The following is a 27,426-nucleotide window of genomic DNA, read 5'->3' as shown; positions in this document are numbered from 1 at the left end:
GACTAACTGGGAATGGGATGCAAGCGTAGGATTGATCACCCTGTCGCTGGCCGCCTTTGGGGAGGGTGTATAGTGTGAAAGGCCGAAACACCCTAGGAACCAAAGGTACACTACTGACGATGCGCTCCCCAAATTTCATCAGGCTCACTGTTCATGAACTCTTGGAAGTGCTTGCACAAAGGATAGTAACATCTCATCCTGTGTTCTTGGAATCATATTCCTGGACAATATTTATCACTTTTTCTGATATTAAAATTACACAAGGTTGTCATTTGTTGTGGTGTAAGTTTTGTCAAATATTTCTAGAGCTCATTTTTTTCATTATTGTTGGGGGAGTTTCAATCTTGGTCAAGGTCTGTACAATTTACAATCTTTGGTAACACTTTATTTCAGTGGTCCACTTTAGACATTCTACTTACTATAAGTACCTTTGCAACTACATGTCAATTTATTCTACTAACCCGAACCCTAACCTGACAGTCTACTAGTCTGCTAATACTCTGCACCTATACTGACCTGTTGAAGAAACAAACATAATCATGTTGGTCTAAGTGCTTCTTAGACTAAATCAAAAGACATGTCTTTCTGTCGTTTTGAAATACAGTAAAAAGGATTTCAAATAGAGGACCTAGAAAACATAGGTGCTCTCTGTAGAAACTTGGGCACAGATGCTCCCTGTGGTGACCTTTTTTCTGCCTCCACTTTTCTCCACTGCTCCATAGTCTTCAGTGTTGCGTCTGAATACAGGGCCTTCTCAGATGCATCACTCAAGATGAAGGATGAGGTGAGGTTCCCCTTCTTAGAACTGGTATGCAAAGGTGCTCCCTGTTGGGCACAGGTGCTCCCTGTGTAGACCCAGAAGACATGGGTGCTCCCTGTTTCTTCTTCTGCCTCCACTGCTTTGTGGTCTTCAGTGTAGCATCTGAGAAGCCTGAGTGCAGAGACTGAGCCTTCTCAGATGCATCACTGAAGACCAGGGATGTCGGGCATGAAGTTCCTCTGCCTCCACTGTTTCCCACCACAGCCCTGAGGTGAGGTCCCCATACTCAGGCTCCTCAGAGATGGGGCGTGAAACCTCCATTACTGCCCACTACCGCCCTGCAGCGAGGCCGACGGTGAGCTCATCTGAGAGTTCAGGAGATAAGGACTCCCCTCCATTCTCAGGAAAACCGGTGGGCATGGTTGACATACTCATATTGATTTTGGAATTGATGATGAACGATGATCTAAAGAACACCGACAGAATGCAACTGTCTCTGACTCGGCGCGATTGGGCATGATTCAAATTATATTCATAATCGGCCTTACAGTCGTTAAGTTTGTCCCCGGTGTAAGAGGCAAACGCTAAAGATCCCATAGCCTCTGAGACGGGCGCTGCTGCAGCAGAAGCATTTTTCGATCCTGTCTCTATGAAGTCCCTCATTAAAAGCGCAATGTGCTCCGATTGGTCGGCTGGACCAGTGTTGTGATTGGTCAGCCTCTTTGAGCGCGTTTCGGAAATGTCACATCCTTACCATAACCGTGAGTTTCACATGACTACAACAACACACTATTAATGCAAGTTTTAACCAGGCCTCCACCCCTTTTTTTGCTTAAACAAGAAATATTGTGATGCGTATATTCCCAGAAGGAAACTCAAGACTACAATTGAGGCGTTTCAGGGAGATAAGAAACAGTGCTGAGCCGGACTGATATAGAGAACAACAAAGAATAACACTTTGGAGTGGACATTTGCAGTCCTTTTTCATGCTTAAACAGCAACATTACACAATAGTTGATAACGTAAAAAAACATAATAGGTCCTCTTTAAATGTTTGACAAGGAAAAAAAATATTCAAATTACTCAACTCATTTATTTATTTAAACAACCATAAAATATACAGGAATCTCTTGTTCTGAGTAGAGGGACAGCAGTGGCCATCGACTGCACCAATCACTCTCCTTTTTCCACAAAAAAAAAGGACAGGAAAGCTAACAGATACCTGCTGGCCCCCTCTCAGCCGGGAAGCTGTTTTAAACAGATTTCCAGTTTCAATCATTCCAAAATCAAAGCTTGAAAAGAGACAAACACAGGTTTTCTGACAGGCCATCAAAGAAGGATCGAGTGGTTTCATTTGCTAAATCAAAGCGAGCATACATGCCCAAAACATCATGTTAATAAGAGCCAGAAAAAATATAATATATATATTTATATTCATATATCAACATACAAAGAGATCAAATGCTGTTCTACCATTGGTTTACACAGTGTTCCTCATCCTGGAGCAAAGCATGCTGGGAGCCGTTTGCCTCTTCATTTTCAGTGCTTTTCACAGACGTAGTGTTGAACTTCTTGTGCATCGTAGATTTGTTCTCAGAAGCTGCCCCTTCCCTCCATACAGTAATTTATGAAGGCACAAAATGATGATGAAATATGGAAAGTAAAAATAAATACCATAGATAAAAAGAATAATTTATCCTAAAACTGAAGATGGAGACTGCTAGCTTTTTAACATCACTCATGCTTGTGGCCAGAAGCATTACAATGCTGTCGATGTCCTCGATTTTGCCCTTGCGGTTTTGAAACTATTGAAACGCTGCGATTATTATTTTTTTCCCCTCAGAGGGACAGAGAAATTGACACGTATTAAAATCGTATTTTAAAAAATAAATCATTTCTTTACCCAAGTTGTAAATGATCGATTCAGAAGTGCACACTGACTTGAAACTGTTGAAAGCATCACAAATATTCCAGTCTTTTGTAAGGGACTGATTCAAATCTTCCCTCACGATCTGAAAAAAGAGCTGAATCTCGAATCCCAGATGCACTATGACAGTGTCAAACTGCCCGTGCAAATGTTGGTCCCAGGCCGCTGATTCTTGTCTCGTTATTGCCATGTCGGGAGGTCCGCCCACTTATCCATTACTTTTGTGTAGGGCAAGATGTGCTGGCAGAGGTTGAGCTGATGGATAAAGGGGCTGGGAGCGCCAGCCTGCTGCGCCTCATATACACGTGTATTTGTGTGTGTGTGTGTAGAGAGTTAAGGCTCTGCGGAGTGGCCGGCCGCTGGGTAAATTAAGACAAGATGTGAGCCTCTCCTTTCCTCCACCTCAGTAAGTCTCTGAGTCAGAGTCGTTTAGCTCGTCGTCCTTGTAGAAGCCGTCGTGGCGGCCGATGCTGTTGAAACTGCAATAGGAGCTGTGTTCGGAGCGGAGCATGGGCAGACTGTCGAACGTGACGCTTTTAGTGGGGCTGGTGTAGTGATTGATGGCACTGAACGTGAGGCTGGGAACCGCACCTCCGCCGGGAGACACTGGCATCATGGTGGCCAGGATTAGCGCCAGGCAATCTGCCACGTCTTTGTTAGGAGCACAAGCCAGGGCGGGAGTGTAGCCTTTCAGAGAAATGAGAGAAGAGCCTTCAGAATGGTTTTATGCTATTATGGTAAGCAAAACTGCCATGTGAAAATTAGGGATGTGAAAATGGAGAAATTTGGACTGATACTAATGATGAAAATTATTTTCCAATATAACGTACAGATAAAGAATGAAATGCTAAAAATATTATTATATAAAAATAATATTAGGAGATCAATGTTTTGTTTTATTTATCTGTAAACCCTGCAACCAAAATTCCATAATTTCTTGATTTTTAAATTTCCATGATTTCCAAAATTCTATTGTTTACTAACAAAAGGGGGGGAAAAGGTTATGAAATGTACATATACAAAGAAATATATAAAAACATATACACACAGTACCACTCAAATGTTTAGGGTCAGTAAGATTATTTTACGTTTTTGAAAGAATTTTCTTATGGTCAACAAGGCTGCTTTTACAAAAATGCTATAAAAACAGTAATACTGCCAAATATTACAATTTACAATAAACGTTTTAAAATATCATTTATTCCTGTGATGGCAAAGCACATGAATTTTCAGCATCATTACTTCAGTCTTCAGCGTCACATAATATTCACAACTCATTCTAATATGCTGATCTGATGCAAAATATTTCTGTCACTTCTGATCAATTTAATGCATCCTTGCTGAATAAAAGTATTAAAATAAATAAAAACTTACTGATTCCAATTTTTTTTAATGGTATTATGTGTATATACGTAAAAGGATCACCAACTTTTTGCACATTTCTAAACATAATATTTATTTTAAACACACATTATCAACTCTAGTCATGATTATGATAAGGTTATAAATTACCATTTTCATCCACGGCTAGCACACTAGCACCCTTAGCTAGTAGTTCTTGGACAACCACAGTCAAGCCATTCCTGGCAGCAACATGCAGGGGCCTGGAAAATGAGAACTTAATATTATTCTTTAAACAGGCATGTGATCAGCTAACGGCAATTATTATTCTGAATTTTTTTTTAATTATTAAAGAATTATCTTAGTATCGCAATAATACATACTATTGTACTGAATAAAACAAATTCAGTATTTATGATAATCATAATAATAATAAATTACATTATAATACAATATACAATCCCCAGCCAAAAAAGAAAAAATAATAATAATATTAATAATAATAATAATGAATAATTATGGATTTAAATAGGCAAATACTTAATCATTATTGGTGTGATTATCATGTTTCTAGCATGTTATATGTTTGGCATATATGATTCCTCTAACCCTAATTGATGGAGTGTGTAGCTTTTCATTTCTTAAACAACCATGTAGGAAGACACATCATGGCCATATTCCAGGATGACAATGTCTCAAATTGTGAAAGAGTGATTGGGCGGGAGCATGAAGAATCCTTTTCACGCATGAATCGGCAGTCCAGACCTCTAATTCATTGAGAGTTTTTGGGATGTGCTGGAGGAGACTTTACAGAGTGCTGGACTCTTGCATTGCCAATTCAAGATCTTGAACCAAAAATGTATGCACTTCTTGATGGAAATAACATCACAAAAAAAAAATTTATCATCAAGAGATGCATCAATTTGTCAATTTTAACGCAATTTTTACTCGCATTTGGCAGTTTGAACCCTGGCTTAACATGCTAATAGTGTCCCACAGATGGCGCCACAAGCTCGTGCATTGCATACTTCGTGCAAAAGTATTAGAAAAAGTAACATTTAGCCGTTTTAGTAATCGTTTAAGGCCATTTCGCGATTTCAGTCATCATACAGTAACCAGCCACCTCCCCACCCCCCTCCTACCCCAACAACTTTTCTCTCGGATTTAAGCAATTCATGTGGGTCATACTTTTAAGGTATTTATAAATACGGAAAAAACCCATCCCCTGTTAATATATTTTGGTACATCGGTGCATCATTTCTACGTGTTGACCGTACGTTTGTAAAGCTGCGTTGGTGGAGTTGATGAGGTTTCTGTCAGTGATCTTCTCCAAGATCAACAAGGCACTGGTTTCATGACCCTATAGAGAGCAAATGAAAATCAATAGTGTGAGTAACAGATAGGAGAGAATCACCAAATCTATACTAGATGCAATGTCCCATTGCTTGAGCTCAATGCAGAATGCAAAAACAACTCCTACAGAAATGAAGACATAACAGAACAGAGAGTTTCTTACCTTACTGCAGGCCAGATGGAGAGCAGTGTTTTTGTTGGCATCCTGTAGCGTGAGATCTGCTTTTGCACTGCTCACTAACACCTCTGCCAAACACAGACAGACATCAAAACCAAACACAAACTCAGTTAACTGTAAACAAAAAACCATGAGATTTGAGTGTCAAACTCCTACCGACGGCATTGGTCTGGCCGTTCTCAGCAGCCATCATGAGTGGGGTTTTGCCTCCAGCATCCACACAGTTCACCTGTGCGTTGTGACCCAGCAGGAGCTGCAGACACTCCACGTGATCTGTGAATGCTGCAGCGTGAAGAGGAGTCCTGTTACAGAGACAACAACAATTACAGCCTGGACCTCAACCACAACAAAAGATGGTAAATAATGAGAATTTTATATGATTATTTATCATCATTTACCATAAAAAAAAAAAAAATTGTAATCTAATTTTTCCATTTTATTTCAGCTTTATTCCAATTAACAAAATGATATGGCATAGGCCCTATTTATCTCAACTGATTTAAGAATGAATAAAGAGAAGTATGAGTGGTACCTGTTTTTGGAATCAGTTGAATTGACGATGGCAGGACTAAGTGTGTCTATCAACATCTCAGCTGCTCCTTCATTGTCATTTATACTGAAGGTCATAAAAAAAAAGAGCTTCAATACTCTTGCCCTTCTTACACACACACACCAAACCAACCCAAATCCACTTACACAGCGCAGTGAAGGGGGCTAAAAGTGTTCCCTTCAGTCTTATGAAATAACTCCTGCTCCAGCAACACTTCAACACAAGTGTCATGACCTGCAGAGAGAGAATCTGATGTTACAACGGTTTATCTAACAAGCTTCCTGACTCCTGATCAAAAAAATCCCTCAATAGCCCTATTCGGACTGGACAAGTTTTCCAGGAGGACGTTAGAATAATTCATGTTTCACAGACGTACTTTGTGATTTTAATCCCGTCCCAATCTGCCAAGTCATTGTTTTTCCTCTCACAATTCCAGGGAAAATTACCTACTCAAACTCAACGGTCCTCTGAGAAATCTAATCCTGTCGGAATGTGAATGTCTGTGATTGCTGAGCTACCATTTCTGCACCAATCTTTGGCATGCTTTTATTTCAATATGGATGGTATCAGAAGGAAAAAAATAACACATACTATCAATAAATAGTGCCAAATCGTGGAAACTGCGAAGACTGCCCATTTTAATATCAGTGTCAGGTAAGAGTAAGATACTTGTCTAGATTTCTCTGCTCACTTACGCAAGTTTATTATAAACAGCCGCTGCTAAAAACTTGACTTAAATAGGGTTTTTATAATAAATTAAAATTATATGAACAAATAATAAATTAAAAGACACGTGTCATACGTGATGCACGCACATCACATGACCTTCTGTAACACCCCCGTCTAGAAAACACACACTCCCACCACTGTAATAAACATGGAGATGTCAGTCCCGTCCGAATCGGTAAAGGAAATCACAGGCGTCGAGGGATAAAAATTGTAACTCAAACGTCATTTAGAAAACTAGTCCCGTCCAAATAGGAATAATGACAGACTCTGGCGAGTGAACATGTGACAGCGATCATATTTTGTGATTATGCTGGTTTGACCTTTTTTAGGGGTCTAGTCACAACAAATCAGACCATTGAGATTTGTCTTCACTCCCCTATATAAAATATGGGTTGTTTCAGATTAATGCAAGTGAAATCTGTATGTTTCAGACCATTTCATGCTTTCATTCAGATTTAAACATTTTGCAGAAAAAAAACAAAAATAGACACCATAGTGCCATTTACAGGGTTCCCACACATTTTGACCAATGGTTTTCCATGACCTGTCCTATAAGATTATGATTACTACATAATATTTTAGAACTTATTATTATATATAGAGATTGCTAAAGAGGATTTCCTTTGAATGCCAAGTTGTTTTCCTTAAAATGAGATTTCAATAATAATGCTTATCCGTGTATGAAAGTCTTTAAAAATAGCTAACAACCTGAAATCTGAATGTAGCTCAAAAGAGGATTCAGCTTCCTGAGCCTCCAAACAGAAGGAAATTCCAATTTTTAAATTCCCTGATATTTCCTTGACTGTGGGAACCCTGCATTAAGTTTCATCAGACTTGGTGTGAGCAGGCCTTTAGACAGGTATGGTGTATCCATCTGTGACTGGCAAGTGCGTTTATTCACCGTTGTAACAGGCCCAGTGAAGGGGCGTGTAGCCCTGGTGGTCAGTGATGACAGGAATGGTCTCTACTGACTGGGCAGCATGCAGAAGGCCCCCCAGAACCCCAACATGGCCACAGGCGGCCGCAAGGTGCACTGGAGAGCGCCCCCTACAGTCCCGTACCATGAAACTGGCACTGTGCTGCAGCAGAGCCTCCACACACTCCTCATGGCCCGTCACCGCCTGGTTGGAACAACACACACATCCATGAGCCACGACAGGAAGCACTAGCAGAGGTGAGAGCCAGTGCCAGTAGAAATACTTCTAGTGCAATGAGTTGCGATTTACCCCTCTGTGCAGAGCAGTGCGGCCCCACTTGTCTTTGGCATCAACATTGGCTCCTTTATTAATAAGGGAGTAAACACAGTCTGTGTGTCCGCCCAGAACTGACAGCATCAGAGGAGTCCTGAGAATCACGTATATGAATATATCTGTCATTTCCATTGACTTCTACAAGAAGAACATGAAAATTTGTGTTTTTTTGTGTCATGTACTTACTGGCCAATGCCATCCTGGATGTCCACTGCACTCTGCAGGTCGGCATTTCCGATGAGCAAACGGAGACATTCAGAGTGACCATTTGTGGCTGCAAGGCAAGAGAATAGGCACAAATACACGTGTCATGAGTGTTTATGTCCATACATATACAGCAACAGTTTAAATCCCTCTGAGGTTAGCGATAGATCGATAAATCGATAGATAAATCTGCAGACAACATCGACCTTGTGTCTGATTGGCTGATTAACAACAAGTGTTAGCTCTGCCTTGTGTCAAGAATCTATAAACAGCTTTGTCAATGGATTTGAACATTTTCTGTTTCCAAATATTTTTAGTGATTGAGTAAATGTAATTTTATAGTAAAAAAATATATAAAAGCAATAAAATAAAATCGAAATTATTCCAGCATATATGCAATCATTTTAAGTTCTGGGATTAGTTTTTGGTGAATCTCCTCTGCATATTTGTTAACTCCACAAGAAACAGTCGTAAGGTCAGGGCAGTAGTTGTTTAGCATCCACACGACCAGCCCGAGCACCAACATCTATCAACCTTTGTGCTAATGCAAAAAAATCCCTCACTGTGTACTGCCTCAAAGGGTCTAATATCATTGCATACAAAGTTCACAGACAGCCTGGTTATAGTTTCCTTCTCTACGAGGCACCTTCAGTTCTGTCCCCTTTGAAAAATACTGTTCGATAGAACTGCTTGGTTTGTTACCACAGTTATCTGCGTGCTTCCTCAGCAATGAAGTTCCACATTTGTGGCTATCCAACACGAAAACTTTAAGGCAGGTTTTGCATGCAGCAAAGCCTTTCACAATATTGTTTTCTTCATCTGAGATAACTCCAAATTTCTCTCACACACTGGACTTGATTTTTGATGACGTATTGTCGACAACTTTACAATCTCCACTAGCTATTCTTTTCTTCAACTCCACAGGATCCATCTCAACGACTGTAGGCAGATCGAGCGGTTGTGATTTTCTTTTTTTTTAAGTGAAAGTAGGCCTAGAGCAGGGGTGCCCAACCCTGGTCCTGCCGATCGACTGTCCTGCACAGTTTATCTCCAACCCTAATCAAACACACCTGAAGCAACCAATTAACGTCTTCAGGATTGCTTGAAAATTAAAGGCAGGTGTGTTTGATTAGGGCTGGAGATGAACTGTGCAGGACAGTCGATCGGCAGGAGCAGGGTTGGGCACCCCTGGCCTAGAGACTCCTGGGAGGGCGAGGGCACAAATAAACTGATATGGATTTAAAATTATTTTATCAACTTCCTATCAGTTCCTAAAAATATGCATGTATTTTTACGTTTGCACGTGACTGTTCTAAACCCATGTTTCCCCCTTGTCCGACCCGACCCGCACCCGTATCCGACACAGTTGGATATTTTTCACCCATTTCAGCTAAATTTGCGGTCACCCATCGGGTTCCCGAACCTGTGCAGGACTCTAAAACCATCACAAATTATGGGGATAACTGAACTTCATGCTAATTAGTCTTTGTACAACATACCAGCGGCGTGGATGGGGGTGCGTTTGAGCGTGTAGTCTTTCACCAGGATGGAAGCCCCCTGGTTGATGAGCACATCCACACATTCAACATGGCCTTTGAAGGCAGCCAGGTCCAGCGGCGTGTGCCCTTGTGCTGTTCTCACATCCAGGTCCAGCAGAGACTGAACCAATACCTCAAGAGCCTGGTGATGTCCATGATATGCCTGAGGACAACCATTACATATAATCTGAGACGAACCCCAGCCAGGAGGCAAGAAAATGTAAATGTTTCCCAACATTTGTTGAACAAACAGATGAAGATTGTACTCACAGCCAGGTGGAGTGGGCTCACAGGAGCACGTACATCAGAGTCATTTAGGATGTCTGTCCCTGAGGTTTCCATTAACTTCAAGACAAGACACAACAGATTTAATTAGGTCTGATCACTCAAGAGCAGTGATGATCTGGTGTTGATCTTAAATGTTAAGTGTCATAGTACTTACCACATCTAAAGGAGTTTCACTAGCAATCTAATAAAGAGGACAGAAATACAGTAAGATAAAAATATTAAAAGCATAGACCTATCATGTGATTTTAAGTTTCTCACCAGCTCCAGACACAGGCGGTGTCCATAAGCAGAGGCGTAATGCACTGCATTGTAGCCCTGATTGTCTCGGATCCCTGGGTTAGCATCATTCCTCAGCAAATATTCCAGGCACCTAGGGAGGGAATGAGAGGCACTGGTAAATTCATTAGCTTTGAAATTACCCATCCAACTCAACCATAGTGCACATGGTAACTCACTTTCCATCTGCGTCAGAAGCAGCGGCGTAGTGGAGGGGGGTGCAGCCCCTCTTGTCCAGCTCATTGACATTGGCTCCTGAACCCACCAAAGCAAACAGGCACTGGTAGTTGCAGTTTGCAGCTGCGTAGTGCAAAGGTGTCCTAAAGAAGAGAATATTTTCTCAAGCCCCAAGAATCAAAAATATCAAAAAAGCATTAGCATAATGGATGACACTGGTAGTTAGGGCTGTCAAAATTGCTCAAAAATTACATTCGAATATTCCCTCTAAAAAACACACGAATATTCGAACTATTCGAACATCTGGTTGCGCATTTTGTCAATGACACGCGCATTACGTCAATAACAGGACAAATTAATACAAAGAGACATAACTACTTGTATAGGTAGTTAATTTAAGTTTAAACATATTTGACAATGTATTACCAACACAAAACCAAGTAAATAAACTAATGGCCAAGACCGCAGACCTCACTCTCGCTCACACGCAGGCACTCTCTCCCTCTCTCGCCCTCGCACTCACGCTCTCTCTGTGCATAACGGTTTAAATTAACAACAATAAGCACATGTTGAGTGCTGATCAAGAGTTTTGTGCAAGCAATTTAAGGTCGCGACTCTTGTCCCAAATATAGCAGGCTTCATTCAGTGATTGAAACAAATTTATTAACATTAATTGAAGTTTTACAGTATAGAACCGACATTGAACGCTCCGAGTGAGCTGTGCTGTGGTAAACATGGAACTTTTCTGTTTAACGTTAAATAAAATGAGGCACACAATTCCGAGAAATGTGACAACAAAGAAATTTTACCCTGAGGTTCATAAAAAATAAAGTGCTATTAAAAAAGAAAAAGGCTACTTACATTCTTGGTGCTTGTAATAAAAAAAGGAAAAAAAATTAAAGAAATTATTGTCATTATGCCATGCTCATTTGGGTGCACATTTTCGAGATGTGACCTCATGTTGCTTGAGGTCGAATGGTATGCTAGCTGTATCTTACATAGCTTGCATACTACTTTATCTCGCGGCTCCACAATTTTACCTTCTACCGACCAAAATCCAAAGTACTTCCAGACATGGCTTTTTAGATTTTGGGGGTTAAAATCACTTTCTCTGCTGCGGTCGAGTTGGGCTCTGCACTTTCTGCCATCTTCCATAAGTCAACTTTCAGCAGTGACGCTGTGCTAAACAGTGCGACTCGTGTGACCTGTCCCTGACGCCTCACGACAGCGCGCCCACTCGCAAAGCAGACAGCCGCGCCTCTGCTTCCGCGGGCGTGTTTTTCCATATTCGAAATTCACATTCGAATATTAATTTTCACGTTCGAATTTCTGTTTTTTAAAACTATTCGAATATATATTCGAATTTAGATTATTCGTTGACAGCCCTACTGTACAGGTAAACACACCTTCCAAAACTGTCCTTCCTATTGAAATCTGCCCCCGTGTTGAGGAGAAGATTCAGACACTCAAGGTTCCTGCAGTGGAAAACATGTTTCATTAAATACTGTAATACATGCTCAAACTGCATGAATGAAACATTAAATGGGTTACACTAGGTTGGTTAAATCACAACAAAAACAAAAAGTATTCACAATAAGAAATATTCAGTCTAGTTTAAAATGTCAAGAAAGTTTCAATTTAATGACTTTAAATTTAATGTGTGGTGTAACCATCATTCATTTATTTTATTTATATTTTTTAAATATTTTCCTTGCACCTTGTGTGTTTCCTTACATCACAGTGTACAAATTTGAAACTTGTCAAAAATATTTTATTTATTAATATGCTTTATAAATACCATTACTTTTTTTGGGGTAGTCACACCACATGGCATTTTACAAACTAACCTAGCCTTACCATAAAAAGGTCGAATTATCTGGTATTTTAAGAAACTTATTGACCTTGGCACACAGTCATGAGGGTCTTTATGATATAATTTTATGATTTAAGTTTTTCTCCATGTTGGTCGCACCACATGACAAAGTTTTTAAAATATGAATAAACTACGGAGCAATTTTGTTAAACTATTACTTTGTATTATAAATATGTTTTTCTAAGTAACTAATAAAAAAAATTATGCCAAACTAAGTTTCTTTTCAAAATTTGTATTCTTTTAAAGTGTTTTATTTTATTTTACTTATGATATCAGGATATTTGTATACCCCTGACATTTATGCCTTAAGAAAATAAGGATGCTTGGGTTGATCGGGCAGATCGTTATCGGCCGATAATAATAGCTTTATATAATTTGATTGATACTTTCTCATCTCATAATTTTTTTTTACTGAATACTGAAATATATTCTTGAAATACATTCTTGTTAGCTAATTACACCAGTGGGTTTATTTGAAGCATTTTATTTATCATGTAGTATTATTTATTTTGGTAAACGGCCCCAAAACCCCTGATCAGATCACCCTTACCTTATTACTTCATTTAATTCAGAAATCAATAAATATTTTTTTTTTTTTTCTTTTTCTGAATAAATTCTAAATAAAAAGATTTGGACCAAGAAAAACACTGCATAATGTCAATGACCATAAAATCAAAAAGAAACTCACCCGCCAGCAGCAGCAGCATGTAAACAGGTCCTTCCAAAGTCATCGGGGGTGTCTATATCAAAGCCTGGAAGACAGAGACCCATTCAGTTCATCTTTATATTGAAAAGAGCAGACTACTAAAAAACAACAAATATTGTAATCCATGCACAGAAAGCGTCTTACCAGATGACAGCAGCTTACGGCAGCAGTCAGAGAAGCCGCTGAGAGCAGCCAAATGCAGTGGAAACATGCCATGAACTCCCCTCCTAAATCAAAAAGAGCCAATGTTACAATCAGAAAGCCAGGAGCATCTCACTGTGTATGCATGTGGGATCAATTACAACATTCTTGGGATTTCCAAAGAAGATATATAATGAATTTCTGCCTACATCTATGTCAAGTTAGTGCACAAATGTAACAAAGCTGTTATGTTCAGTAATTAACAAGTGCATGGGGGAATTCATACTTGGCTGTATCAGCTCCATTAGTGATCAGTGTGTTGATGAGAAGCTCGTGTCCGTATCGAGCTGCGATGTGCAGAGGAGTGTTCCCGTTCTTATCTTCACAGTCTATCTCAGCACCTACACATAAACGAAACAGACAAATTGGAGATACTGCAGGTTTCAATAATGGAACACAGAAAAATGAAGACTCACCATTCTGAATAATAGCCTGAGATCTTGAGAACCTCCCGTGGATTGCGGTCATATGTAGAGGGGTCTTACCGTCCTTACTCTGTACAAGGAGAAAACAATGATAAATAACCAGTCAAACCTGTTTTTTCTGCAGCTCTATTAATCTAATCAAATCCAGTGGTGATTTTGTCATACATGTGAAGCCCTAATAGAGGCTCTACCTTGATATTGACATCAGCTCCATTGCCCACAAGCAGCTCAAGGCAGAGCGCTCCGTGCCGCGAGGCTGCGGTGAAGTGCAGGGGTGCGAAGCCCTTCTCATTAACCTGGTTCACATTCGCGCCACACTCGATCAGCTCGTTCACCACCACATCCTGACCGTTGTAGCATGCCACATGCAGCGGAGTGTTCCCATATGCATTTGGCTCATTCATCTGCAAGCATGTCCACAGTTTAAATGATCAGGTACACAACATTCACACTAGGGCTGTGATCTATCGATTATTTTTACTGTTAATAAATACATACATTTTTTTCTGATTAATCGATTAAAATAATAACCGTAACTTGTAAACTGACATTCAATTTTCAATGTTTTATCCAAAAATTCTCATAAGAAAGTGCCAAGAATGAAGACATCTACCTAACTAAAGATGCCAAAGTCCATAACACCAATCAAGGCACAAGTTCATCTATCATTTGAAACGACTAGATATTCGAAATGTTTTGTAACCAAGTGTAGAGTACGCTTGAGCTGCATCTGAAGATCCACTGAAGCTGCCGTGGGTGCAAATCATTTCTCTGTCTCTGTGAGTAAAGGAGTCTTGTTTTTGCATCGATTGTGCAGATGCCTCTTAACAGCCCTACTTTAAACTGTGCAGGCTTTCAGAAGAGTTTAATTACAAACGTGTCTAATAGAATGTGCTACTGAATGAAACTGAACACAGGTGTGCAACCAATTTAAGCATTCTGGTGTAACCCAATTAGCTATACATGCTTCTTTTCAAATGCACAGTAGGCTACTTTCTTAGTGCCTTTAAAGTGGGTCTCTGCATGAAAAAAGTTAGCATAATGCCCTCTGAAACATACTTGGACCAAATCACCCTGTCCCAAGACTACAAATGCCTGTGTGAAAGCAAATCCCATTGTGCATTTTATTATGTTCTTGTCAATCAAACTAACTGCCACTTTTGACTGGACCAATGTAAAATGAAATTGCGCACTGCCAAAATAATAAAAAAAGACACTGAAAAAGAAATGATTTGCAGAAATTAATTTAAGTCACTGACTGAATGGTAGTAGTGTGATGTATAACTATTCTTTGATATCTTGCTCTGGAGGCAGGCATATGCAAATGTATTTTACATATGGAATTTGTTTATTTGTTCTTATTGTTTTTTTTTTTACTTTTTAAAAAATAACAATTTGCATTGAAGAAAAGTAGATTTTTGTTTGCATATACTGTCAATAATCGTTCTTAGAAAGAAAATCGCAATCGGCAAAAGAAAAATTGAAGAAAATTGCAATTGGTACATCTATAGTATTTACTACCTTTAAGTTACTACCTTTAAGTTACTACCTTTTAGTTTTTTTTTTACAATTTCTTTATTTGTGAAAAATACTAGGATCACAGAATCAAAAAGCTGCACTCGAAAGTATAAATACTTTTATTTGCCAGGTTTATTCTTTATAGTTTCAAGTCAAATGATTTTTTTATTATATTAAATGATAGTTTTTAAATTATTTTTAATTTATACTTATTTAAATTAAGTGAATATGTAAAATTATACATTTTAAAATATTACGTTTAATTGCAGCATGTTTAATTTTTCTATAATTAAACTAAATAGTTGTATAAATATCCACCATCGACCACTACTGTGTTTTTAATATCGCCGGAAAAATTTCTGTATATTCAATATTATCCATAGTAAACATTTATTTTAAGACAATATGATTTTTGTGAAAAATTAGAACTCACATCCACTCCCAAATCCAGCAGATATTTCACTACACTGATCATCCCGCTGGACGCCGCAGCGTGGAGGGGTGTGTAAGCTTTCTTATCCTTACACGTCACCTCAGCGCCGTGCGACACCAGCAGTTTCACCACCTCCATGTGACCTGAGATACAGAAGAAATGAATAGTTGAGGATTTGAATGGGTTTTGAATTTATAGATATGGTTGTGAAAAGGACTGGAAAACAAACATTGCTCTGCCTCACCCATGTATGCCGCCCAGTGGATCGCCCTTCTGTCCTTCTTATCAAACGCATTTATATTAGCTCCCCTGGATAGCAGTAACCGCACCATCTGAAAAAAGAAAAACATGCATACTTTACACAGGGGGGACATTAATTAAACAATACATCTGCAGTGTAAAAAAAAAAAAACCTCAATTTATATAATGTTAAAATATTCATTTCTCAATTGTACCTCAAGCTCTTAATGAATTCTGAACCATAATTTCAACAAACCCACACATATGCAAATGCTTCTTCACTGACCTCCAGGTGGCCACTGAAGGCAGCGTGGTGCAGAGCGGTTCGTCCAGCCCGATCGGATACATTAACGTTGCTAAGCAGCGGCACCAACGCCTCAGCGCAGCGAACCGCTTTGTTAGCAGCGGCCACATGTAGAGGGGTCTGCCAGTTCTTATCTCGAGCGTTTACATCAGCAGAGTGCTTCAACAAAACCTGCACTGCCTCCTGCAAGACACAAGGTTACATGAAGAGGCAGATCAATAATCTGAAACATTACTTTTCTTTTTGTTTTTGCCTTATTTTGTCAAGTAACAATTAGTCAATTTACTCACATGAGCTCAAGTCAAAAATACTGGTATTTTTGTACTGCAAAATGTCGAGAGCAAAAATAAAAATAGGCTTTATAGGCAAAAAACGAAGACTGGACGTGTGTCAAAATAAATCGTTTTGTATATTCTTCAATATTTAGTGCTTGAAGTTTCAGATATCTAACAGCAGTGTTTAGCTCACATATCTTTGTTTTATTGTTTTTATTTATTTATTTACGATTGTAATTTCTCTAATTTTATAACCGTTTACTTTGATAATCACTAGATTCAATTATTTAATTAATCAAATGTAGGCTATTTTTTATTGTTTTTAATTGAACTTTTTAATTAGTTTCAAAATAGTTTAGAATAGTTTAAAAATCAGTTTTTGCTGTGATGCCAAAATTTATATCAGAATTTTGGTATTCATCAGTGTTATTTTAGTATACCATTATAGTTTTTATTAATATTTTGATATTTTTTATATTTATTTTCCGTTTTAATTTTAAAGCTTTAGTAAAAAATTTTTTATGTCTATATTTTTCTTTTTCAACTTCTGAAATAACATAAGTTTTGTAATATTTTAATTTCTCTTAGCGTTTATTTTATTTTAAACAACAAAAATGTTTTTCAATACAGTTTTAGTTTCAGTTAACTATAATAACCCTGGTATGCACTACTGATATTTTGGTATTGTGACAATCCTACTCTTCAGGAAGTAGAGTTTATGTGTAGGTTGTCGAACGGCTCTGTGCTTGTAGTACCTCACTGCAGGATGCCACTGCGCGGTGAAGAGGAGTCAGCCATTTGTTGTCTTTGGCATTCACCCTCGCCCCTACATCACAAAAAACATTGAAACATCAAGAGATTCATGAATAACAGTATAACAATACATCAAAGCCATATCTGATCTGAAGACGCCTGGAATCAAAGGGAGAAGATACTAGAAGCTTCAGGAAATGTATTTCATCAGGATGAATATTTCAGGTGCATTTACCTGATAAAATTAAGAGCTCTATAATTTCAGCATCTCCTAGGTAAGCAGCTGCGTGAAGTGGTGTCCTTTTCTCATTGTCCTGAAAGAAATAAAGAGAGTTCTTAATCACAATTGAGTCAATTCAAAAACGTGGTGGTTCAATTAAAGGGATAGTTCACTTTGAAATAAAATTTTGGTATGTTTTAGCTTACCTCAAGGGCATCCAAGATGTAGGTGTCTTTTTTTCCGCAGTAGTTTCAATTTTGATATTTTTAGGTCAAACCGTTCTTGTCTGTCAGTCATATAATGCAGGTCTATGGTCACTGTCTCAAAGAGCATGCACAGAGTCCAAATTAAAACAATTCCCCATCGTCCAAATTAAACAATTCCCCATCGTAAGTACACATTGATGGCCTAAGACACGAAACGAGCGGTTTGTGTGAGAAAACGAACAGTATTTGTCCAAGTGATCTGAGGGCGCGCGCGCATCCTGGTGTGTGACGTGTACGCAGACTGGTGCATAGATATATACACTAGATGTCGCCTTAAAGACATTCGTTCCAATGAACTGCCGTAGACAAGGCGACATCTAGTGTATATATCTATGCACCAGTCTGCGTACACGTCACACACCAGGATGCGCGCGCGCCCTCAGATCACTTGGACGTGGTATCACAAATACTGTTCGTTTTCTCACACAAACCACTCGTTTCGTGTCTTAGGCCATCAATGTGTACTTACGATGGGGAATTGTTTAATTTGGACGATGGGGAATTGTTTTAATTTGGACTCTGTGCATGCTCTTTGAGATAGTGACCATAGACCTGCATTAAATGACTGACAGACAAGAACGGTTTAACCTAAAAATATCAAAATTGAAACTACTGCGGAAAAAAAGACACCTATGGATGCCCTTGAGGTAAGCTAAAACATACAAAAATTTTATTTCAAAGTGAACTATCCCTTTAAGCAATCTGGTCATGCTTTTTTTTTTAACAGGTTAAAATCTTACTTGTACATTCACATCCTCTTTTTTGAAAATGAGAGAGCGTACTTCATCCGGATCAACATTGAAAATAGCTTTTAGCAGGGCAGGCTGAAAGACAGACAGAGAAGCATCAAGTTAGACAACTGACGGTGAGAAACATGGCCTAGTCAGAATCATGACATTTTGCTTGTGTCCTGAGGGGTGAACTTAAATGCAGAGTCTGGGTTTGTGTTTGCAAAAACTGAAACATGGTTGCATCTCTCCCCCAAAGACTTCCGACAGCAATGTTGTCATGAGACTGCATGTGTATTGCTTATGTAAGTGCATCCTCAAGGGCCAGAATGATTCTAAATAAAACCAGCCTCTGCCTCCTCGCCTCGTCTTTTTGAGCTGCAGTGCAAATTGACACTAATGGTTGATTCTTCAATCAGTCAATTCTCTTTCCCTTACAATGGTTTTAAAGAAAACATGCTTTCATTCTAGTTGACAAACATTCAAGCTTTAAAGGATAGATTATAATAGCCTTAAACGTTGTCTCTAATTAATATTTCCTCATAGAATTTCACAATTTGGAGCTTGTCCCCATGCAGACTTAACTTTGCCACTATAATAAATATCTAAAATATATATTTTTAAATTGTATACTATTTGATTAAGCATGATTTTAAGTAGTTTGGAAAGAAGAATTTGTAGATACTTAGAAGAATTGCTGTGCCCAAAAATGTTGTCATTACCTCTGCATTTCTCCTCTTCTCTAGCTTGCCTCAATCCCTCCTAATCTCGTTGCCTAATAAACCTGGCATTGTATATTACGATTAGTGTTGTTATTTTATGAGTCGCTTTTGTTTTTGTAATCAGGATTTCAAAATTACATAAAAATTTGGATTTAGATTTATTGGCCAATTTATCTAGCCTGACCACGTCAGACTTCGTACTTCCGCTCAATTTCAGTTCGCTTCTGTACTCAGTCTGAGATAGCGACCTATTTTCCCGTTTTCCTCCGGCCTCAAAACAGCCGGCCAATCAACGAACAGAGGGCGGGCTGAGAGCTGTGACGTAGACGCTGATTGTAGTTGTACCGTGGATGCGTAGATTTACTTCACATAATCTGCAAAAGTCGTTCACAGCCATGTTCACTCCGGTATTTCGCTTGATGGTTTTGTTTTTCGCATCATACATGTGTTTACAGTGGAAGTTAGATGCGGCTGAGCATGCGCATAACACACGCCATAACCAAACGTTATGCGATTGGCTTACGGGTAACCAATGATTTTAAACTTCAGACAAGCGCCCCCCCTGCGAGAAAGAAAACGCTTTTCAATTATGCCCTTCCAGACTCTGTCTACGAAGCAAAGCGAAGTAGCAGAGTTTGGTATTACCAGGCTACAATTTATCGGTCATCAGCTTTCAAATATAAAGAACTATTGGTATCGACCAAAACTTTCACATTTCATATTTATGCATCTCTAATAATAAATGTAAATTTGGTTGACAAAAATCAGCGACACATCTCTGCCAGAACCACAGAGACAATTAATTGTACTACTTTTTAAATCATGACTTGAGAGTAGCTCTGCTCGATTACGTGTCAATAACAAACAGTCAGCATCTAAAAATTATAATTACATTAATAACTTCAAAAACTGGGATCAAAAACTGCCATCACACACACAATATTTAAAATCCACACCTCCACAAACTGAACCAAAATCAACTTGGTACATTTTAACATGGATGAAACAGTTTGAAGAATCTTAATTTATCAAGATTAAGCAGTCAAATATCCACCTAATTTTGGAGGGGGGGCACCCTATGGGATTAAACACCAGCAGTGAATCCCAACCAGCGAGAAACCTCAAAATGATAAATTCAAAAACGTTCTTCATTAATTGAAAGATGGATGCAAAATATGATTGTACTCCACTAGACTGGAGAGAGCAGATGGTGCAGACAAGGCAAATCTGCTCCAAATCAGCATGACTGTTGATGTTGGACACCACTGTTCCTCCCAGCAGCGAAGCTTGTGCTACTGGTTTATCAAGCACAACGATGGCTAATTTTGTGTTTATCAATAAATATTTAGCCAGCTTTAACAAACAAACAAATCCCAAAAAATTGTCAGTGATAGGAGAGGCAAAATACACAGTGAAACTTGAGTGTTGACACCAGTTCTCCTCTGCAGAGACTCATTTCCATCTCCATCTCCAGCTTTGCCACATACTAGGCAACGTACACACTGTAAAGTTTCGGGACCGTTAACTGCGGGAGTGAGACCCCTAAATTAACGTCTTCTGTGTGTGTATGGAACGCGACTCGCTCACGAAACTGCGATGATTGACACCGTATTTAGCATCTCACCTGTTTAGCATCTGCTATTCTGACCTAAGTAATATTACAGTGACAAAAAACGTACGTTTAACAATTTTAACTAAAGCACACTAGCACAGACGACGGAGGCGTAGTGTTTTGCTCATGCTTGTGAAGGCTGCTTCACAGACCATGCTCTCGCAGGGTTGACTTGGCCATGTCCACTTATTAGGCTATAAGCGTTTTTGGGCTTGTTTATGCTTGGCTCATAGAGCGATCAAGTTTATGGAGTTCTTAAAGTGAGCAGGTGTGGGTCATGATATTTTGGTATTATTTTCAGCATAAAGCATTTCGATTTATTTCGGGTTTTTATGGGCTTCTTCTTGTTCTCTGTTTTTCTTAGTAAGATCTGGCAACACGAATGAGACAACCACTTTCACTGCACATTAAGAGAGAAACATCTCTGATGCACATTAGGCTTCCTGCGATACTCTGTGTTACCGGTGTTAAGCCGCAAACTGATTACACTACTTGCCCACCGCAGCACTGAATTTAGCTGCAGTGTGTACGTGGCCATAAGTATTCCATACTTTATCTCTATCATCACTTTCAAAAAAAAAAGAGAAAGAAAGAAAAAAGGGGGGTTTAGAACAATGCACGTGTCTTCCGCATCTCCTGCAGAGCACGCAGTGTGACTCATGGGAAGTATGTGCACTATGCCAGAGTTACAGGAAGTGTTCAGTCACACATTCTTGAGAGTTGTGAAATGAGACGCAGAAAAATCAGAGTTAATTTGCCTCAGGTTTCACACCATGCACTACTTTTGAGGATAACAACATCAGCAAAAGCATTTAAATGAACATTAACATGTTCTTTTTATGAGCAATATACAGGTTGAGAAGGATATTTAAAAAAAGCACAACAAGAAAATACGAAAGATCTCTTTGTTTGACACATTTACGTCGCAATCAAGACAATATGTACTGCAAAAATGAACAATATGTAGAGTTCACCCAGATCTTCACTGGCTCATCTAAATCAGTCTCAGTTCAGGTTGTCAGTGGAAGGACAGGCTCACACTGAGAGTCGTGAGAACATAACAAGAAAGCACTTGTGCTTGAAGAAAGCTTCGTTTGAAAAGCCTCCTTTAGTGGCTCTAAGCTGAGACAAGGCTCTATTTGTCACATGTGGCCTGTGCTCTACTGGATGCATACAGGGTTTTAAACTTCTATTCAAGCACTGCGATCGTGTTCTGTCTCCTTTAACAAGCTCCTCTAGTTAATGCCATCACCATGGAGATGAGCTCTTCGCTATCTCCACATCCTCTCTCTAACCAGAGAAACACATGTGCACATGTACAAACTCTAACAACCCAATACTGAAATCTCCTTCTGATCCTGGAGGTCGACAGGGAGAACATGGAACTAGTAATGCCAAGGTCATTGGTTCGACTCCCAGAGAACACCTGGAATACACTGTAAGTGCAGAAGCAGGGCTCAAGTCAACAGTAAGAAATGTCTGATGGCCAGCTGAGGGAACTGGAAGTTTATTATATGCATGTGCAAATTGGTCTTGCCAATTTAAGCGTTCAAACGATTTCAATCCATTCAGGTGCTAAGGAGAACTCAATTTGGTACACAAAATGGGTTCTCTTTTGTGTCTGAACAGACAAATACACACAAAATATTCAAAATGCAAGTCTTGGCGAGTATCTTTGTAAACAGTTGGCTATGTTATAAGTGCACATAAACAGTGGAGAAAGAAATCGAATCTGCTGTACCTAATGTTTGATCTTTATAACATTACGTGAGGCTAGTAGTTTTTGCTGTGGTATCAAAATTGTGAAATTTCCCTGGAATCAAAATGCTGGTGTTGTAACAATCTTTTGTGACACGACAACTGAAAATCGAAACCATTGGGCCGGTAGCAAAAATCTTTAATGTTGAGCACTGCTAAGCATCCATCGAGTACATAATGATTGCGTTATTCCAAAGAAAACCAGGAATTTCATTAATGTGAAATCACTAAGTGGTCAAAAGAAGAAAAGTGTAACGTAATAATTTAAAAATAGATAGATATCCTGCAGGACAAAGTAATGTGACAGATGAAATCTATGACGTCAGTAATTAAATAAAGCCTCTTTTGGCAGTCTCATCACTACAAAAGTCAAAACGTCCAAAATATTCAACATCTTGAATGTGCTTATGCTAGTCACCTCTCATATTAAAAAGCCAATAAAGTTCACGTAACATACTAAGTGTAAAACATCAACTGCAAAACCTAAATCACCACATTTGAATTATTTTTGGCATGACTGGATTAGTACATCATTGATAGGGGACCATACACCTGTCGTGCACCCTGTAAAGTTGTAAGCCAAAGCAGAATGACGTTAAAGTTATCAATCTTTAAATGACCTTCAATTTATTATCAACCCTATAAATAAAGATACACAATCAAACCACTATATAATCTCTGATAGCTGTGCATTTTCATAGCCAGCAGTAGTGCAACGAGATGTCAACCCTCTGCCCTCATGAGACCAACTGTTGACTGAGCCTTAAGATAACTATTAAACCGAAGAGCGATTTATGAATTACATTTAGTAGATTATTGAAGACATAAAGTGTACACTTCATCAGTCATGATCCGTTATACTAATCGTGGCTCGCGGACATTTAGCTTAGCAACTATTAGCCACATTTTCCTACTGTACGGGATGACAAATACCTAAATACTACGTTTCGTGCTTATTCGCTTATAGCACTGTGTATCACGTCTACATTCCCATTCCCGGTTTTAGTTAAATGACTTTGTACAGTCTAATCGTCTGTAAGGTTTCTGAGTAGTTCACTAGCGTGTTAGCACTTATTAGCCTAACTCGGCTAGCTGTTTCACACATCACTCACCTGGTCTCTAATTTTGAGAACCACCATGTTTCGATGCTCTCTTTGGCTCTCATGCAGGACTAAACGGATATCAGTTACCACCACCACTTGAATGCTGATGTTTTATTGTCGGTAAATTTAGCGCTTCCAGTAGGCCTGGGGTTTCCTATGTGCCACTGATGAGCAGGGGAGAAAACTCCATAACATTACCGCCACTGCTGCCTCACAAAGAACGAAGACGACGATTGGCTAGACAGTGGCTTGAGCGAGAGTAAGAAGAACAATGATTGGTTAAAAGCAAGATGGGGAGCTGCTTGTGCGTGCGTGTGTGTGTGTGTATGTGTGTGTGCTACAGTGTATTTCAGAGAAGTAAAGGAGAAGTGCGTGTTTCTCTATCGCAAAGTGACTTCCAATTCACGTTTGAACAAAAATGAATAGAGACAAAGAAGGTGGATTAGGACTTTATTTGGTGGATAAAGTGCACATATCATAGCCTTTAACGGTTACTTTTTTATATATAAGTCCTATAAGTAAATACTTGAATACTTAAAGTTACCAAATGACCATGAACATTATGGAACATTATTTGTGTTATAATATGCCAATATCAATCAGGATAGGCTAGGTTTAACATTATTATTTATCCCAATGATCAACTAAATGTCACTGTTTAGGTATAGGGACGGACCTGTTGTAGACAGTTTAAGTGGTAGCCTACATTTCAATATAAAACTGTCAAATTGTAGCTACTCAAGTGTGTGTGTGCGTGTGTGTGTGTGTGTGTGTATGTGTGGGGGGGGGGGTTATATATACACATATAATTATATTATAAGTAACGAAATGCAATATGTATCAATGATAAAATTACAGCAAACTTGGAAAATCCTACCCATCGTCTTCACTGGGTCTTCACTTTGTGTTAGAGGAAATACATGTTTTCATATGTCTGTACAGAAAACAATGAAACCGGTTCCTTGTATTGTTCCTTAAAGGAACAGCTCATCAGACCATAGTAGCTAAAGTTGTGAGATAACAAATATAAAGACACATGAATAACATAAATGAATAACATAAATCATACTGACAGTTTGTCTCGATAAAATAGGCCTATAAAACTATGAAAATAAAGACATTCATTTGGATTAAACGAGGCTTTAAGACAATGAGCGTTAAATAATCGAAGAACAAACAGTCTATTATAATGTTGTGCACCAGATGACGCTAAAGTGTTTATAGCCTACTTTACAAAATACATATCAGTGGCAACGCACTGCAACCAGTCACAGAAACTGACACGATTTACCATTGTATGCTATATAAACAATTTAACTAAATATAAATTGAAACAAATCTTGGTTAAAAAAATCGCTGCTTGCTCGCTGCTTGCTCTCTGTAAAATAGCAGTCATCGTATATGCTCATCATTATCGCCATATCTGCGGTTATTATGCATAAAAGACGAGGCTGAATCCAGCTTTCGTCTATAAGGTAAAATGGGAGATGTCACACACGAACATGCGCATAATTTACTTCGGCCACTTACATTATTTTATGTAAGTGTAGCATATGAAATGATAATGCATCAGCCAATGTTACAAGTGATACATTACATTTAAGTGATACATTTGCTAATTCGGTGTCATAGCCCAAAAGTTAAAGTTAGCCTATTCGAAGAGGCTAGTTTTATATAATGCACATTACAGTGATATTTGTCAGGTAGGATATAGATATAGAGGCATCAGCAAATAATTTGGAATATATAGCCTATGTAAAAAAAGAAAAGAAAAAAAAAAGTCATATAATAATAACTTGCATATTACATTACCTTTGGGGTCGATTTGACCCCATTCAGTGTTTAACGTCTCTAAATACATAATAATAATAATTTAAAAAAAATTAGCTTCATATTTAAAGACTTTTCCTAATTTAATGGGGACAACTGGGTAAACATAAAATTAACATGATGATAGGTTTTCAATGTTCTGTACACATTTTGAAGCATCGGTGTTCTTTGGGGTCAATTTGACCCCAGGCTCATTTTGCTGTATAAAATATATAAGAAATATCAAATTTTTTGTTGTTCACACATTGGTGATCAGGCACAAATCCCACATTTGTTTTGGATGATATTGAGGTCATTATAAATTGAGATTTTATGATCTTCAAAAACCTTCCCTCTGCTTTAGGGGGCTTTTAACCTAACATTATACTGAAATATTGAGAGAACCACTGATAGTTCACACGATATAGTGGAGGGGGAATCATAATTCTCACAAGAAATTAAATATTTCCAGTGCCAATTATATATTTCCAGGGAAGGGAAAACATAATTCTTGCAAGAACTTTGATATTTTGTGCCGTGGGGGAGGGGAAAACATAATATAGGGAAGGAGCAAATGTATGAAAGCTTCCACAGAAGCCTTATAAACCATTTCTCTTAGTGCTCTGTGAGCTCTCTCTTTATGCTCTTTCTCAATTGAAAATTACCTCTTAGCAAAGGTTTTCTGTCAATTAGATTTTGTCATAGTTCTTTGAAAGTGACAGTGACAAAGGAGAATGTGTCTGAAATAGACGATAATGTCGAGGAGGACCCTTATTATGATATCTCATATGAGCTATGAGTATATCTCCTCAGATGAGCATGAGACTCCTAGTGTTTACCCTCAAGTTGTCTATCAGATAAATTACCTTCCAAAAATGGAACGTTATTATGGTCCCACTTCCCACTTGAATGACATGGGTAGCTGTGGCCAAATTTGAAATTTTTGCTGCTTCAGTTGTTATGATGTTGATTCACATTTTTCTAGATTATTGTGCATAGTGATCAGAGGCATTTTACATAATTTAAAAAAGCTTTATCACAAAACCCCAAATTTCACTGTTTTTGTCCTTGGCACCAAATTACCAGCTAACATCATTTTACTAATCAGATCATCAGCACATGATTGCTATAAAAGGAAGGAAGAAGTGCTTCCAATCATTGTGTTCTTCTGTTAGCAATGGTTTCCTCCAAAGAAAGATGGAGGATCATCTTTGCATCAAAATGGCCACACATGTAAGGAAATAGCTGCAAAGAATTTTGCACCTGAAAGAACCATTTACCAGATCATCAAGAGCTTCAAGAATAGAGTTTCGGCTGCAGCGAAGAAGGCTTTAGGATGTCCCAGAGTGTCCAGCAAGTACCAGGAACTTCTCCTCCTGAGGAATCAGCTAAGGAATCGTGTCACCACCAGTGCAGAACTGCTCAATATTGGCAGCAGGTGGGTGTGAGAGCATCTGCACACACAGCGAGGCCAAGACTTTTGGACAACGACCTGGTGTCAAGAAGGGCAGCAAAGAAGCCACTTCTCTCCAATAAAAACATCAAAGATTGACTGAAATTCTGCAGGAAGCACAAGAATTGGACAGCAGAAGACTGGTGCAAAGTTATTGTATCTGATGAAGCATCCTTCTGACTGAAATGATATATTGTATAATATAATAAATATAAAGCTATTAAAACACCAAAATATATATATCATTTTTGAATTTTAGATCAATCAGTGACATTTTATTGTGATTTGCTAATTTGTCCATAGTCGTGCAATAGGTATTCTGGATGTATAAGGGGTGGGGTGGGGTTGGTGGTGTTTTATTTAAAGGGCTATTTAAGTAGTCAACAAAGAAACAAAGTACCTGACTTAAACCTTTTGGGGAAAAAAAGTCATATTCTGGGGGTTTAAATTGCTGGG

At 38.6% G+C, this 27,426-nt stretch overlaps 1 protein-coding gene across 1 annotated transcript; it reads right to left on the bottom strand.

The window, feature by feature from the left end:
• Positions 1-1,847: 1,847 nt before the first annotated feature.
• Positions 1,848-23,949, bottom strand: ankrd28b (ankyrin repeat domain 28b). Its single transcript, XM_079894804.1, has 28 exons — positions 23,718-23,949; positions 18,526-18,609; positions 17,535-17,613; positions 17,302-17,372; positions 16,254-16,454; positions 15,972-16,059; positions 15,728-15,870; positions 13,968-14,180; positions 13,768-13,846; positions 13,578-13,692; positions 13,295-13,377; positions 13,133-13,196; positions 11,978-12,046; positions 10,574-10,714; positions 10,377-10,488; positions 10,273-10,299; positions 10,101-10,175; positions 9,792-9,993; positions 8,275-8,362; positions 8,065-8,182; positions 7,740-7,959; positions 6,256-6,343; positions 6,092-6,175; positions 5,716-5,861; positions 5,545-5,627; positions 5,306-5,388; positions 4,200-4,291; positions 1,848-3,374 (listed from the first exon to the last, which is right to left on the bottom strand). Exons 1-28 carry the CDS (start codon positions 23,742-23,744, stop codon positions 3,091-3,093), a joined length of 3,159 nt encoding a protein of 1,052 aa, XP_079750930.1. The 5' UTR covers positions 23,745-23,949; the 3' UTR covers positions 1,848-3,090.
• Positions 23,950-27,426: the final 3,477 nt, after the last annotated feature.

This window comes from Squalius cephalus (assembly GCF_949319135.1).
Source record: "Squalius cephalus genome assembly, chromosome: 15".
NCBI lineage: Eukaryota > Metazoa > Chordata > Actinopteri > Cypriniformes > Leuciscidae > Squalius > Squalius cephalus.
Note: the sequence above shows the minus strand (reverse complement) of the source record. Positions and strands in the feature narration are given on the sequence as shown.